Source organism: Populus trichocarpa, chromosome 14 (genome assembly GCF_000002775.5).
Source record: "Populus trichocarpa isolate Nisqually-1 chromosome 14, P.trichocarpa_v4.1, whole genome shotgun sequence".
Lineage (NCBI taxonomy): Eukaryota > Viridiplantae > Streptophyta > Magnoliopsida > Malpighiales > Salicaceae > Populus > Populus trichocarpa.
In genome coordinates, this window is record NC_037298.2 from 5,504,620 (window position 1) to 5,518,634 (window position 14,015).

A 14,015-nucleotide genomic window follows, 5' to 3' on the forward strand; every position below is an offset into this window, starting at 1 on the left:
TCTCCTTTACCATCATCGGAAAATGGGAGAATAAGAACATAATTTCTTCTAATCCATGAAGCTTTCCTCATCCAATTTTTTTTTTTTTTTTGTCCCTTCCAATCTCCTTTGCTTTATCGAGTCCCCCTCTGCTAATTCGTCCCATTCTTTGTTTTTTTTTTAAGGAAAGATCCCTTTATAGAACAGGGATAATCAGTGGTCATTTTGGAAACACTAGATTCTCAGCAGCAATAACACAGAATTCTCAACATGCAATCCCAAAGAGTACAGAAATCTTCAAGTATTGATTAAAACAGTTGATACATAATCGTCAAATCCTCATGTTACAAGCAGTCGTTGTTTGAACACCAGCCCCAGCAAACATGATCAATACGAGCATCACTGGCGAGGTTGGTGGGCGTTGCATCTGCCTAACTAATAAGATTTCCTTTGCATTTACAGCTCTTAATTTCTCCATTTAATATTGTAGAAAACTACGTGTCAAGGTCTCAAGCTTGTTGCACAACCCACCTACAAGGAGATTTGTTCTCCTAAAGCTAGTTGGACTCTTCATTGTATCCTTTCCGCCATTTTTTTAAAACTACCATGGTATTTTTAATTGAGTTAATCGAGAGAAAAAGTTCTGCGTATAAGTAAACCATCCGTAATCGTACCCACAAGTGTATCATGATAAAATTTCTTTCTTGTAATTGAATTGGTACCCAAAATGATAGCATATATAGATAGCAGATTCATTCATCGTTTGAAAAGCATATACCTTTCCCTTCTCGTTTGGATTGTTTATGGTTGTTTTTTGAACTAGGCCATGTTGGATCAAATTCTTAGCACATATAGCATTGTACAAGAAACGGTCTGGGAGTAGTTGATTACATTTTCTGGGCCTAGAATTTTAGCTTCCGCAATAAAACTGGGTAAGAGGTGGAGCCGCTAGATGAGGATCTGGTATCAATATATATATTCTGTATTTTGATAGGTGAAAATGATGTTCTGATGTAATTCGAAGTCAACGTCTACAAGTTTCCGTCCTGAATTTCTATCTGCCGTAATAAATTCCTATCCAAAAAGGCTACTATTAATTAAGAGAAACGGCGCCGATGATAGCTGCTGGTATAATCGTGACTGTCAAAATCAAACCATGCTAGCTGTGGAATTCACAAGCTAATACACATTGCATGCATTAATCGTCACTACACTCTGTATTTTTTTTTATTTTTTTTTCTTGAGATATGCCTTAACTGGTAAAGCTTTAACTAGGAAATGTTTTCAAGAACCTTGTTTGTAAGTTCCAAGTTAACCTCTGTCGTCATCAGAAATGCATTATATTGCTCAACCTTGCTCTTTTCTAAGAAGCAAGGGGTAAGCTGAACTCCTAAATCTCACTTCATGCTCAACTTTATATGAGAGAGCTGTTAGTTACTTGGCTAAGTTAGGGATGATGATGGGTGGTGTCGGGTCAGGGCTGGTTTTTTCACATACCCGCACCCGATTCGATATATCTATAATTATTTTTTGTATTCAACCCGTGTCTAGTTTAGGTTGGATAGGGTAAATTGTAAAGGGTCTTTTATTGAAAATGTTTGAGATTATGATAATTATTTTTTTAAAAAATGTTTTTTTTTAATATATTAAAATAATATTTTTTATTTTTAAAAATTTATCCTTGACTTAAAAATAATAAAAAATCATTAAAAAAAATTAAAAATTAAAAATAAACATTTTCAGAAAGCAATTTTCAAACGCAAAAAAAACTAGAGTCTTCGTATACTTATTTAGTACTTGACTTTACCCAATGTTTTTTATTTTTTCATTATCTATTTAATCTTTTTTCTTATAATGCCTCACAAAATCAATTTTTGATAAATTAATATAAATGTAATTTAGTAATATGTACTGATTAGGAAATTATTGGTGATCGGTAAGGTATTGTATATGAATCTTTTGATATCTCTTTCATGTTTAGAAATCATTATAATGACATTGACTAGTATGCTTATTATTTTTTAAATGACCTGGACCGCTTATCTCGATACACACACACATCAACTAACCTAATATGCCATTTATTACGTGGAATCTCGAGGGACATTAATACACTTCTACCTCTACATATTTTCAATTAATAATAATCATTACTATGTCTCTACAGTTATAGAGTAAACTTTAATTATAAAGTAAAGTTAAAAATTTAGATTGATTTTGCTATGATTCTTACAATACTGGTAATAATTATACATATGAAGAAATATTAAAATTTAGTTAGAAAAAAAGTAAATATGGAATAATTAATGTTTTGTAGGGTTTATAGTAATCATTATATTAACAAAAAAAAATACAAAAATAATAATGATGATCCACATTAATTATAATCAAATCAGATAAAAATCTGATCCAATTAGGTTGGGTAATGCAAAATACCCATTAAATCTGTGTAATTACCATTCGTATTGATATTTTAAGCAGAAAATACTTTGGGATTTTTACTTGTGACTTTTAAGTCTTCTATTAAGAGGACTATATGTCCCTATATAATCCTACTGAGAAATTGCTTATTTTGTGTAAAATATTTTATAAAAAAATATTTTTCATATTTTCTAATATATATTTTTAAAAATTATTTTTTCATGTTTGTTTTTTTGTAAAATATTTTATTATCAACCTTTAAACTTAGTTGATTTACTAAAAAAATATTTTCAACTCGTAAAGTTTCATAAAATATTTTACAAATAATAATCTATTTACAATATTGTCCAACTATTTTAACCAACATCAACAATTTCTTCTTTCATTGCCCCCACATTCATTACTGCCACAACCATCTCATCTTCACTCCTTTTTTCTCCTTCATCACTTATCTTTTCACCGTCACCATGGTCACTTCACTACCATCACTTCTTTTACTATTGTTACCTCACCACTATTATCACCACCTCCTTCTCCACCACCGTCATGACCACCACCACCTCCTCCTCCTTTCACGCCTCGTTTTTCACCATCATCATGACCACCTCGTCACCACTGTCATTTCGCCATCATCACCGCTACCATCACCACTATCTGACCACCTTCACAACTAAAAAACATTTTGCATGTAAAATATTTTATGAAAAATTTTTTTACATGTAAACTATTTTTTATTTGTAAAATATTTTATACAAAACAAACCAACCTTATGAGTGTAAAAAAATCAAAGTTATAAGTGTGTGTTTGATATGCAAAAGAATTTTGAATGATGCTTTTGTGGTTCATGATGTTTTTTAAAATTGTGTTTTGCTTGAAAGTGTATTAAAATAATTTTTTATTTTTTTATACACACTAAATTTTTTTATCAATGTAATATTTTTCAAAGGAAAAAACCTCTTAAAAAACATCTAAAAACAGAATTCGGTGCATTACGGTACCTAAGCATGCCGAAGGTATCCATCCCATCACACCGTGTTCACCAGGCATTTTCTTTTCCTGGAATTACAAAAGAAGCAAAACACTCCATGTCAAACCTTAGTTCCACCACTTAATCAATATCATCTATATATAAAACATATCAAGTAGCTAGTAAAACATAAACATCTCTAATTATTTTTTACAGTTAAGACACGCATCTTACTTCTATATAAATTTTAATCAGTAATGTTTTGTCATGTATTCCAATATTGTAACATAAAACGTGTCATTAATTAATTATTACCAAATACAGATAAAATGCAAAAGAAATAAAAATATTGATATCAAGTTGGAAAAAAAATAAACAAAGTTTAATGACGAAGAATTTTGAATTATGATTTTTTAACGTAAGTTTATTATAAATCATTTTGTTATCAAACTAGTTGTAAATTAATACCATAAATTAACTTCAATTTAAGATGAATGTTGAATACTTTTTAGTGAGGGAAAAAAAATCTCTTAAAGTATATTAATTTACATAAAGAACCTTCAAGTTTTTTTTTTTAATTTAAGATAGTAGAGAAGTTGAATTATATATTATTTGAACCCCTGTTACTTTTCAATTAAGGCGTTTATCGATCCTAATAAAATCATAAATTAAGTAATAGTATTTCTTTAAAAAATGTTATTAATTAAGAATTTAAACTCGATATATATGGATTGAAAAAATAAATATATAATATATCCTTTAAATTCTCTATTACTTTTTTATTTTAATTTCAGGATAATTTTTTTCTAAATTTAATTTCAATCAATAAAAAAAATTCAAACACCAACACCAAGTTGAAAAAAATGCTATAAACATTATATAAAATCTGAGTTAATCATTTTTAATTTATATAAAATTATTAAATAACTGATCATGTATGAATAATTAAACTGTCAAAATTATTTTATCTCGATAACGCAGGGCATCCAAGTGATTGAAATAGTAACAGCAAGGATTTCTAGCTAGTAGACAAACAAATCTCAAAAATTAAGGCCCTGAGTCCATGGAGGCGACATTTGTCCACACCATTGAAGCGTGTCGGCCAATAAAAACACATGATACTGTTAAAACCTTCAAGACTCCAACCACTCCATCTATAATTAATGGGAAAAAATTGCTAGTAGGCAACTTGTCTTGCTTATGACAACACTCAACGACCTTAGTTTTAATTACGCCCCGCATTTATTTTTCAGTTGCAGTAATTAATACTGAGACAGCCAGTGTACTGCATGCTAGACCTCTCTCGAATGCTGCTTCAACTCTGAAAGCCTCTCTTTCTTCAACAAAAACACAGAAAAAAACACTTGAATTTTTTTTTTACAAAAACGTTTTCCACCCGTAAAAATAAACTGGGCATCAGCAGATGCAAATGTGCTGCTGAGTTTGCTCAAACTGGGCATCAGCAGAAGCAAATGTGCTGCTGAGTTTGCTCTTATGAGAGATCATAAATGTTTTGAATATGAGAGGGGCCGTTGAAAAAAGAGAGTCATGAATGCACTGGCTTTAGATATAGCTAGGTAACTGTAGCTATGAAACTTGCTTTGGGAATATCTAACCGTTAATCCTGGTCACATGTGAATTCTGGCGAATATTATTAGACGAGTTTTTAACATTAATCCTGGCCTGTTAATTGAACATGATTGAGTTGGAACATTAATCTCGGCTTGTCAACTCAACAAGACTGAGTTGAAAAACCAAACCATCATACGGTAACGTGAGAGAAAAAATCTTTATGAATTGGAGAGAATATGGGCTCATTTGTCATAATAAAAAAAGAAATATGGCAAAACTATTTTTTCTGATATGGTTGTTTTCGTATTACTTAAGAGGTTTAACTGATTGGACTTTACAACTCAAAGCTGAGTTTTAAAGCCATCTTTCTTGATTATATTTAATCTAAACAATATCACCAAACTTAGTTGAAGTTAGGCCACCAGTAAGAAACTAACAATCGATGGAATGGTGTGACGAGACATGGTTTCAAGTAGAAAAGGAGTCCTTTTCTACTTCTACAATAATAGTTTTTTTCTTCCTATTTTGGCCTTATAATTTATAAAAAAAGATTTTACCCTTGATCACTTTTAAATAACTAAAAAAACAGTTTTTTTTCCTAGCTGATTTTCCAAACCAAGTAAAAACTGAGCTGACAACTCTTTTTTCCAACATAGTAATTGATTGTTTGAGAGTGTGGTTGTGGTTGTTTTTCATGCTGAAATACATTAAAATAATATTTTTTTATTTTTTTAAAATTATTTTTGAGATTAACATATTAAAATAATTTAAAATATAAAAAATATTAATTTTTAATAAAAAATAATTAAATTTTTTAAAACACGAATTTATTCGCATCTCCAAATACTAAACCGCAACAAACCACAAAATGCATCCCAGATAAATGCTTAGTTAAAAGAAGAGAAGAAGAAGAAGGATAAATTAAACAAATCCCAATGAATAATAATAATAAAAAAACACCGTGGACCACTTGAGGTCCACAATGTTTCGTGTTTGATTGACAGAGTTTTTCCATGGCAGTCAGTTACTGAATGTAATGTTCATCGACATGTCATGAATTAAAAGGTCAATGTCACGAATTAACTTCTCCCATGTGGCATTTAAAAACCGGCGTGCAGTTGAATGGGTCGAAACATGTACTTTTTAGTTTTTACCACTAGAATAATTGTCGAGCCACCGGGGTTGAGGAGTGGCGAGGGGAGGGGAGTTGACTAGTTCAGTAGTTTTCTAGCATGGGATTCAATTCTCGTAAGAATAGAAGAGAGAAAATTTCAAGCTGTTAATTTGATAGATAAAAATGTTTGTTTTTTTTTTAATGTATAAAACAATTATTTTAAATTTAAAATCAACATTTAGTTTATTTGAGGAACGGGTCTTTAAAAATTCTCAAAGAGAAATTTACCCTAAAAAAAAGCTTACATCAATCTATATATTATTTTATTTATTTTGTTAGCTGGACAATTTTTAACTAATATCATATTTTCCATTCTTAGCTTCTTTATATATACTGTGTTTTGAGATTGTGAAAAGTACAGACTATTCTATTTTATCAATACTTTTTGTAGCTGTGTTATTAAGTCAAAGCCTTTAGTTTTTGTGGTAGCCTCTTCTCTTCCATTTTTTATGCATGCCAGGGAAGTTATAGCTAGAAGCAATCAAGCTTTTTTATCAAACCATGTGCATGGTAGTGGAACGCACGAGATAGGCAAACAACTTGGACGTCTTAAATGAGTAGAAAATAGAAGAAATATAAATGCTTCATGTGCCTAAGCACGGATGCAGCATGTCACAGCCTCACTCTTCTCTGAAAAACATTGCAAACATTATTCAATCGTTAACAGTACAGCTCTATGCGAATCCAAAATTCCACGTACCACGGATTTCCTACTGTATATTCAACAAATCGACACATGCACTTGGGAGTTTGGACCCTCCCTCATCGTCATCGAGCACATTTTTTCACTAATTCTAGCTGCTGTGGATCATTCATGGGGTAATTTGAAGCAAACCCAGTTTTACGTTTTTGTTTTATTTTTTTATGGGTGCATAAAATCGCGTTTGGACTCGAAAGTCAATTTGCGCAACAGAAGGGAGTTTTTTCTTCTGCTGCTGGTAATCAAAAACAAGATATGGCGATGGCGTGCAAGTTTTGTTTGCATAGCGCCGCCAGGCCCGCCCTGTTATTGAAGAAATAATTAATAGTGCTTACTTTTGCTGTTTGCCATTCTGTACTGTTGAAAAAAAGGTTATCCGTGATTGGAGGCATATGATCATAAGATAGTGTTTGCATTGATGCACGGGGTAATGGAGATAAGTGCTATACATAAATCTAACATGTTTTGGGATAAATTGGGTAATTAGGAAACAAAATTTAAAAAATTAACGAATTGATTTAAAAGCAAGTTTTTTTTTGCGATGAAATAACATAGTTTAATCATGTCGGGTTATAAATATGTCACATAGTCAAACTGTGTTATTTTTAGCTCAACTGGTTTGTAATGACCAATCCTATGAGATAAAATTCTAAATCTACAAAAACATAAAAAAATGAATGGTTAATCTCTAAAATTTTAGAATTTTGGTTTTAGTTCATAAGTTTTTGTTTCTGTTTCTAGATTTGAGAACAGATAGAAAAACTTAATGAAAAAAAAAAGTTGTTGTTTGGTTACCCTTATGGTCAGTAAAACAAGGATCTTTATATCATGGGTTTCTTTTTCCGAGAGAAGGTGGTGGAAATGTTTTTCTTTTTTAGACATGGAGGGAAAAATAAATCGAGGTTTTTTTTATTTAGTTGATCTTTTATTTTATAGAGTGATTTTAGGGTGTAAGGGTTGTTATGTTTTTTTCAGGTTTATATTATATTTTAGGGGTGTTTTAAGATAAAAAAAAACTGAAAATTAGGTTTTAAAATCTAAAAAACATGGATCTTGATTTTTCAACCACTTAAAATAATAGAAAAAAGACCAGCCAGTGACCACTTCATTTGCTCCGAAAAAAAAAAAACAAGTGTGGGCTTAAGCTTTTTATTTTATTTTATTAACGTGAGTGTTCAAGCTTGTTTGCGCGCACCTCGACTAGTCCCACGAGCCCTGAAGTTAACGACCATATAAGCCTTCAGTGACCCTAAGATCCATGAGACTCGAATTGATGACCTATAGAAAGCAAATCTAGAATCTAACCAATTGAGTTACATTTCTCAAAGTTGGCCTAAGCTTTTATATTAAGACTAGGAGTGTATATTAAGACTAGGAGTGTGGCCCGGGTTGGCTTAAGCTTTTTTTATTAAAACAAGAGTTTGGCCTGATTTCTTTATTTTTGTTTTTTTTTCTATTCATTTTATTAAGTGTTTTTATTTAAATATTGATTTCTATCATTTTTTTTTAAAATTGAATCAATTTTTTTTTAGACAGTGACTTGATCATTTTACGTTGCTTTTTAGTTGTATAGTAGTTTGAAAAAAAAAATAGTTTTACATGTCTTTAATTTTTCTCCTCTTATATTCTAGATGAATTAACTGTATTTGTAAGAATCTCTTATAAAATATATATAATTTGTTATTAGCAATAAGAACTGGCCGCTAAAATATAATAAATTAAAAATTTTCTTCATGCTAAAAACGAGTAAGTGACATTGCTTGCGTTTTATTTATTTTTCTCATTTAAAAATAATGTTCAATTCGATCCTTAAAATTAACTAGTATTACAAGACACATGCGTTCTCAGGTCATTCGAGGCTGAGTATAAAATAATGGGTCAGAAGTTGGTGAATTGTATGTTAACTCAAAGTGGTTCAAGAATGCCACTAAACCTCGTGCTAAGGAAATATTATAATTTTTTAATTGTTTATCATAAAATTAGACGAGGGATGAAAAATGTTTTCGAAACGAGAAATTTTTGAGAATTCATTGAAATTTTAATGTTTCCATTGTTTTCTTGCTTTGTTTTCTTTTTGAAATTTTCATCGTTATATATACACACGCCCACACGTTTTTTCATGATCTAGAGGCATTTAACAGTCTTGGATGATGGAATGCCCTGTTATAAATAATATAAAATAAAAGATTAATAACCATCTATTAGTAGTTAGTACAGTATCAAGAATTTAAGACTAAAAGTTTTGTTTTTCTTATTCTTTCAGTTCGAGTTTTATAGTTACTAATATGATAGTTACTGGAGGTTTATATGGCCGTTAACTTCAGAACCCGTAAAATTAGTCGAGGTACGTGCAAAATGAGCCGGACACCCATATTAATAAAAAATAAAATAAAATAAAAAATAAATAACTCAAGTAAATAAAATAAAAAGTCAGACACCTGAGCAAAACAAAATCAAACAAGAAAATTACTCTTCTTGTATACTTTTTTTTCAATAATTGGTTCAATATATTCATGATCCAATAAACTTCACTATAAAAAACCTTGAAAGAGAAAAATAGGCCACCAACATTTGCCAAAAAAACATCTTTCTCGCTTCTGTCAGACTTGAATTAAAAAAAGAGAGCAGAATGGAAAGTAAAAAAATAGCACTACTATTTGTTTATTTATTTTTGAAACAATGGAGAAGTAAATCACACCTCCTTAAAGTCAAGGTGAAACTTCTCTGCCACTTGAAGCTATTTTCCACGGCCGCTGGTAGCTGCAACTGCCCTGTCAATAAACGAAAATATTCAAATCGGGGTTTTAAAAAAGAATCCGGGGAGCTGTACACGAAAATATCCATCAATTTATTTTTTTCGTGTCCTTAAAAGCGATCCTTTTCATAAATTTAATAACGTAACACTTGGTCACTGTTTTGATAAAGAAAAAATGAAGATGGTAGGGACTTATACTACATCTGAAAATGTAAAAATTTATTTCAAGACTATTATAAAAATAAATTTATTTTATATTTTTTTTTTTTAATAAAATAAATTTATCTCTTATATTTTGAGACATTAATAAAATATAATTTAATTTTTTTATTGAAATATATCCTTCAACATTATATTCTAAGAAAAAAAAAACATCAAAGAGCGTAGATTAAAAGTTAAAAATTAATTGTGGTTGCTAATATGATAGTCATTAAAAACTTATATAATTATTAATTTTAAAATTATAAAATTAGTTAGAATGTACGTATACTAATCCGGATATTTATATTAATAATAATTAAAAAAATTTAAAAATTAAAGGATGTGGAATGAAAATTTTAGACATTTTACTATTTTAGACATGCTAGTGATGTAATATAGAGATATTTTAAAAACACGTAGCGGTACTATCATATCACCACACAGTTTTTTAATTTTTCACAAGCACAACGAATAAATGCAGCTGTACCAGAAAACACGTTATAAAGGAAAAACTCCTCCAGGCCTAGTTTTGTAATTTCACACGCCAACGCTCCCATTTAAAACGGGACTTCCCTCTCCTACTGCAGCTTCATGACTCTGCAAAAAGAGAGGAAAGGAGAGGAGAAGTTACGCTGAGAGAGAGAGCGAGGTGCTTGAAAACACTTGAGTTTAGAGCGAACAGTTACCATGTCGCCAACGAAACCCGCAAAAAAATTTCCGCCGATAACGGCCTGTAACGGCACGACGCACCAATCTATAGCAGCGGATCTTGATGGCACACTCCTTGTGTCGAGTAGCTCGTTTCCATACTTTATGATTGTTGCTGTTGAAGCTGGAAGCCTCTTTCGTGGTCTTGTTTTACTTCTTTCACTGCCTATCGTCATCGTGTCTTACCTCTTCATATCTGAAGCCTTGGGGATACAAATGTTAATCTTCATTTCTATGTCTGGGCTCAAGATCCGTGATATTGAACTTGTTTCACGCGCTGTATTGCCTAGGTAATTGAAATTTAAATTGCTTAATATCTGGCTTTAATTGAATTAGCTAATTGCTGTTCAATACTTCTTTTTACTGCTTCTGGAGTCACTTAATCTCAATATATACTTTATTCATACTTTTTTTTAACAATTTTACTGATAAAAAAAAATCAAGTGAGCTTGACATGGATTTTGAAGCCTTTTTGGTGAAGAAAAATACAAAGGTCAACAAACTAGTCAACGGCTATATAAATTCTGTGGTCAGTGGTGTTCCCGTACAATAATAACTCCCTTTGATCCTGGCTTAATAACCTTCCCTTGCTATTCATCTGAATAGACTTCGCATTTTCTTGCGGGTCGAGTCAGCTTTTAATGAAATTATGTTTAGATTAACAATATTTGGGTTTTGGGAGTAGTTTTATCATTAATGCTAATTAACTGAGTTTATTGTCGTGGTAGGTTTTATGCTGCAGATGTTAGATCGGAGAGTTTTGAGGTGTTTGATAGGTGCAAGAGAAAGGTGGTGGTGACAGCAAATCCAACTATAATGGTTGAGCCTTTTGTGAAGGATTTTCTCGGTGGAGATAAGGTTTTGGGCACGGAGATTGAAGTGAACCCGAAGACCAAGAGGGCTACAGGATTTGTTAAGAAGCCTGGTGTTCTGGTGGGCAAGTGGAAAGAATTGGCTGTTTTAAAGGAGTTTGGAGAGGAAGCACCGGATCTTGGTATTGGTGACCGCAAGACTGATCATGATTTCATGTCCCTTTGCAAGGTTTGTGCTTTAATTATCTTACCTCTCCAAATTTAATAATACCATAATTTTGCAAGTCGAATACATGGCGCAGGGAACTTTATCCACTTAATTGTTCATATGTAATCACTAAAACATTTCTGCATTCGTCGTATAAAAAAGTAAAAAACATGTTGACCTTTTTGCCAATAAACTAATCACATGATATAGAAGAAGGTCAATTGTCATAATCATCCTAGTATTTATCTGGCAAGTAACCAAACTATGCAAGCAAGGCCTAATTATCATTAAGCATCTCTCTCATGATGGTATCGCACTTGTGCGAAGCATGACAGAGTAGATTGGTGTGCCTGTAGGTGTTTCTAATGAGATGATGTTACAATCTTTTTCATTTTTATTAAAGCATGGCTTGCTATTTGCTGTATTAAAATCATTCATACATGTTTGTGTTATTTGTAATTTCTTTTGCTGCCATTTTAGAATCTTGTTTCTTTGATAAAGATGTAAGTGGTAAATGGCTAGGTAAATCAGGAAACAATGGCAAAGTCAATTGTCTCCTTGAGCTAAATGTCGGGAGTAAAAAGGTAAAGGTGGTCTTAAAAATAAATAAAAACAAGTGATAAGATTTGCCAAGGGCTGGCTGAAGTCTTAAATTCACGGGACCCGCAATCTTAACAATCCACCTACCTGCCGACGTACGGCAGCCAGCTAAACGATTAGGTGGTCCACTACAAGCATTTAGCTTTCTTATTAAAATCGGGCCAACAGCCGCTGATATAGTTGAAGAGTATTTGGGCTTGATATTTAGTGGGCCCATCTTCAATCGCCTCTAGACCCTACAATTGGTTCTGTTTTCTGAGCAGTTTGTTCTTGCTCTTTGCTGCTGGCCCAATCTTAAAGTTCGTATAAAATCCGATATGGTATTTTTTTTAAAGGGTATCGGTGATAATTTTTTTCTCTTTCAATTACGAGTAGAATTGAAATTTAAAGCCTCACTCTTTCTTGTCTCATAGGAGAGTGCAGGGAGAGCCAGAAGCAATGAATAAGTACAAACTACCTGGGAAATAGATAAATTTTAAGCTATCGGCTATAATTTCAATCCGTTCATGTAAATATAGCGATATGAAATTTACATCGAACTATAACTAAAATATGTTTTTAATAGTAATGATATCTCAATATATATTATCGTTATTGCTGCTATTTGGTTTCTAACACATATTTACGAAACACACACAAGTGATATATATATATTCAGGAAATGAGTGTTTCCATCTGGTGCTTCCTAACTTGTGATAAACAGGAGGGCTACATGGTGCATCGCAGCAAATCAGCGACTCCACTACCGCGGGATCGCCTCAAAAATCGTATCATCTTCCATGATGGCCGTCTTGTTCAACGTCCAGACCCACTCAATGCCTTGATCACTTACATTTGGTTGCCGTTTGGATTCATCCTCTCCATCATTCGCGTCTACTTCAACCTCCCACTCCCAGAACGCATCGTACGGTACACATACGAAATGCTTGGCATTCACCTGGTCATTCGTGGGACCCCACCTCCTGCCCCATCACCTGGGACCCCAGGAAATCTCTATGTTTGCAATCACCGTACAGCCCTGGATCCAATTGTCATAGCCATAGCACTTGGACGCAAAGTCTCGTGTGTTACGTACAGCGTAAGCCGTCTCTCGAGGTTTCTTTCACCAATCCCAGCCATCGCTTTGACTCGTGATCGCGCGGCTGATGCTGCAAGAATATCATCCATACTTCAAAAGGGTGATCTAGTGGTGTGTCCGGAGGGAACCACTTGTCGTGAGGAGTTCTTGCTGCGATTTAGTGCATTGTTTGCAGAGTTGAGTGATAGGATTGTGCCCGTGGCAGTCAATTGTAAACAAAACATGTTTTATGGCACGACCGTGCGTGGTGTCAAGTTCTGGGATCCTTATTTTTTCTTCATGAACCCGAGGCCAACTTACGAAGTGACATTCCTTGATCGCTTGCCAGAGGAAATGACGGTCAAGGCTGGTGGCAAATCTTCGATCGAGGTGGCAAACTATGTGCAGAAAGTGTTGGGTGAAGTGTTAGGATTCGAGAACACTGGGTTGACCAGGAAGGACAAGTACCTGTTGCTTGGTGGGAATGATGGTAAGGTCGAGTCAATGCACAATGCCAAAAAATAAAAGGCTGGTTCGTGATTTAACAAGGGAACTCTGGTTAATGGAGGAGTTGATTGGAGGGCTCTTAGTGATCTGGTGTTTTCAAGTCATTGTTTGAGGAAGAATTTAGGTTGTTGTGTCATGCGATATAAAGTTGTTTTGAACGTGTATCTATTTCGAAGTTTAAAATTGAAGAATTTAGGTTGTCAAGAATTGCTTATTGGTCAAATACTGATATTAATATTATTATCGTTTTGAATGTTATTCCGGGTTTTTTACTGGTACGAAAATCTTTGACATGCATCGTCTCATTTCGGTGTTCTATTTCAGAAAGTTATAATATATAAAATAATATACTTA

At 32.6% G+C, this 14,015-nt stretch overlaps 1 protein-coding gene across 1 annotated transcript; it reads left to right on the forward strand.

Moving 5' to 3' along the window:
* Positions 1-10,343: 10,343 nt before the first annotated feature.
* Positions 10,344-13,919, forward strand: LOC7494089 (probable glycerol-3-phosphate acyltransferase 8). The gene is made up of 3 exons (XM_002320102.4): positions 10,344-10,767; positions 11,206-11,518; positions 12,801-13,919. The coding sequence occupies exons 1-3, from the start codon at positions 10,457-10,459 to the stop codon at positions 13,677-13,679; spliced, it is 1,503 nt and encodes a 500-aa protein (XP_002320138.1). The 5' UTR covers positions 10,344-10,456; the 3' UTR covers positions 13,680-13,919.
* The last annotated feature ends 96 nt before the right edge of the window (positions 13,920-14,015 follow it).

Bases quoted from the DNA above. Each gene is read 5' to 3' on its own strand.
- LOC7494089 (XM_002320102.4), top strand. From the start codon at position 10,457: ATGTCGCCAACGAAACCCGCAAAAAAATTTCCGCCGATAACGGCCTGT. The intron at 10,768-11,205 runs GTAATTGAAATT...TTGTCGTGGTAG, and splicing joins TCACGCGCTGTATTGCCTAG to GTTTTATGCTGCAGATGTTA. The intron at 11,519-12,800 runs GTTTGTGCTTTA...TGTGATAAACAG, and splicing joins ATTTCATGTCCCTTTGCAAG to GAGGGCTACATGGTGCATCG.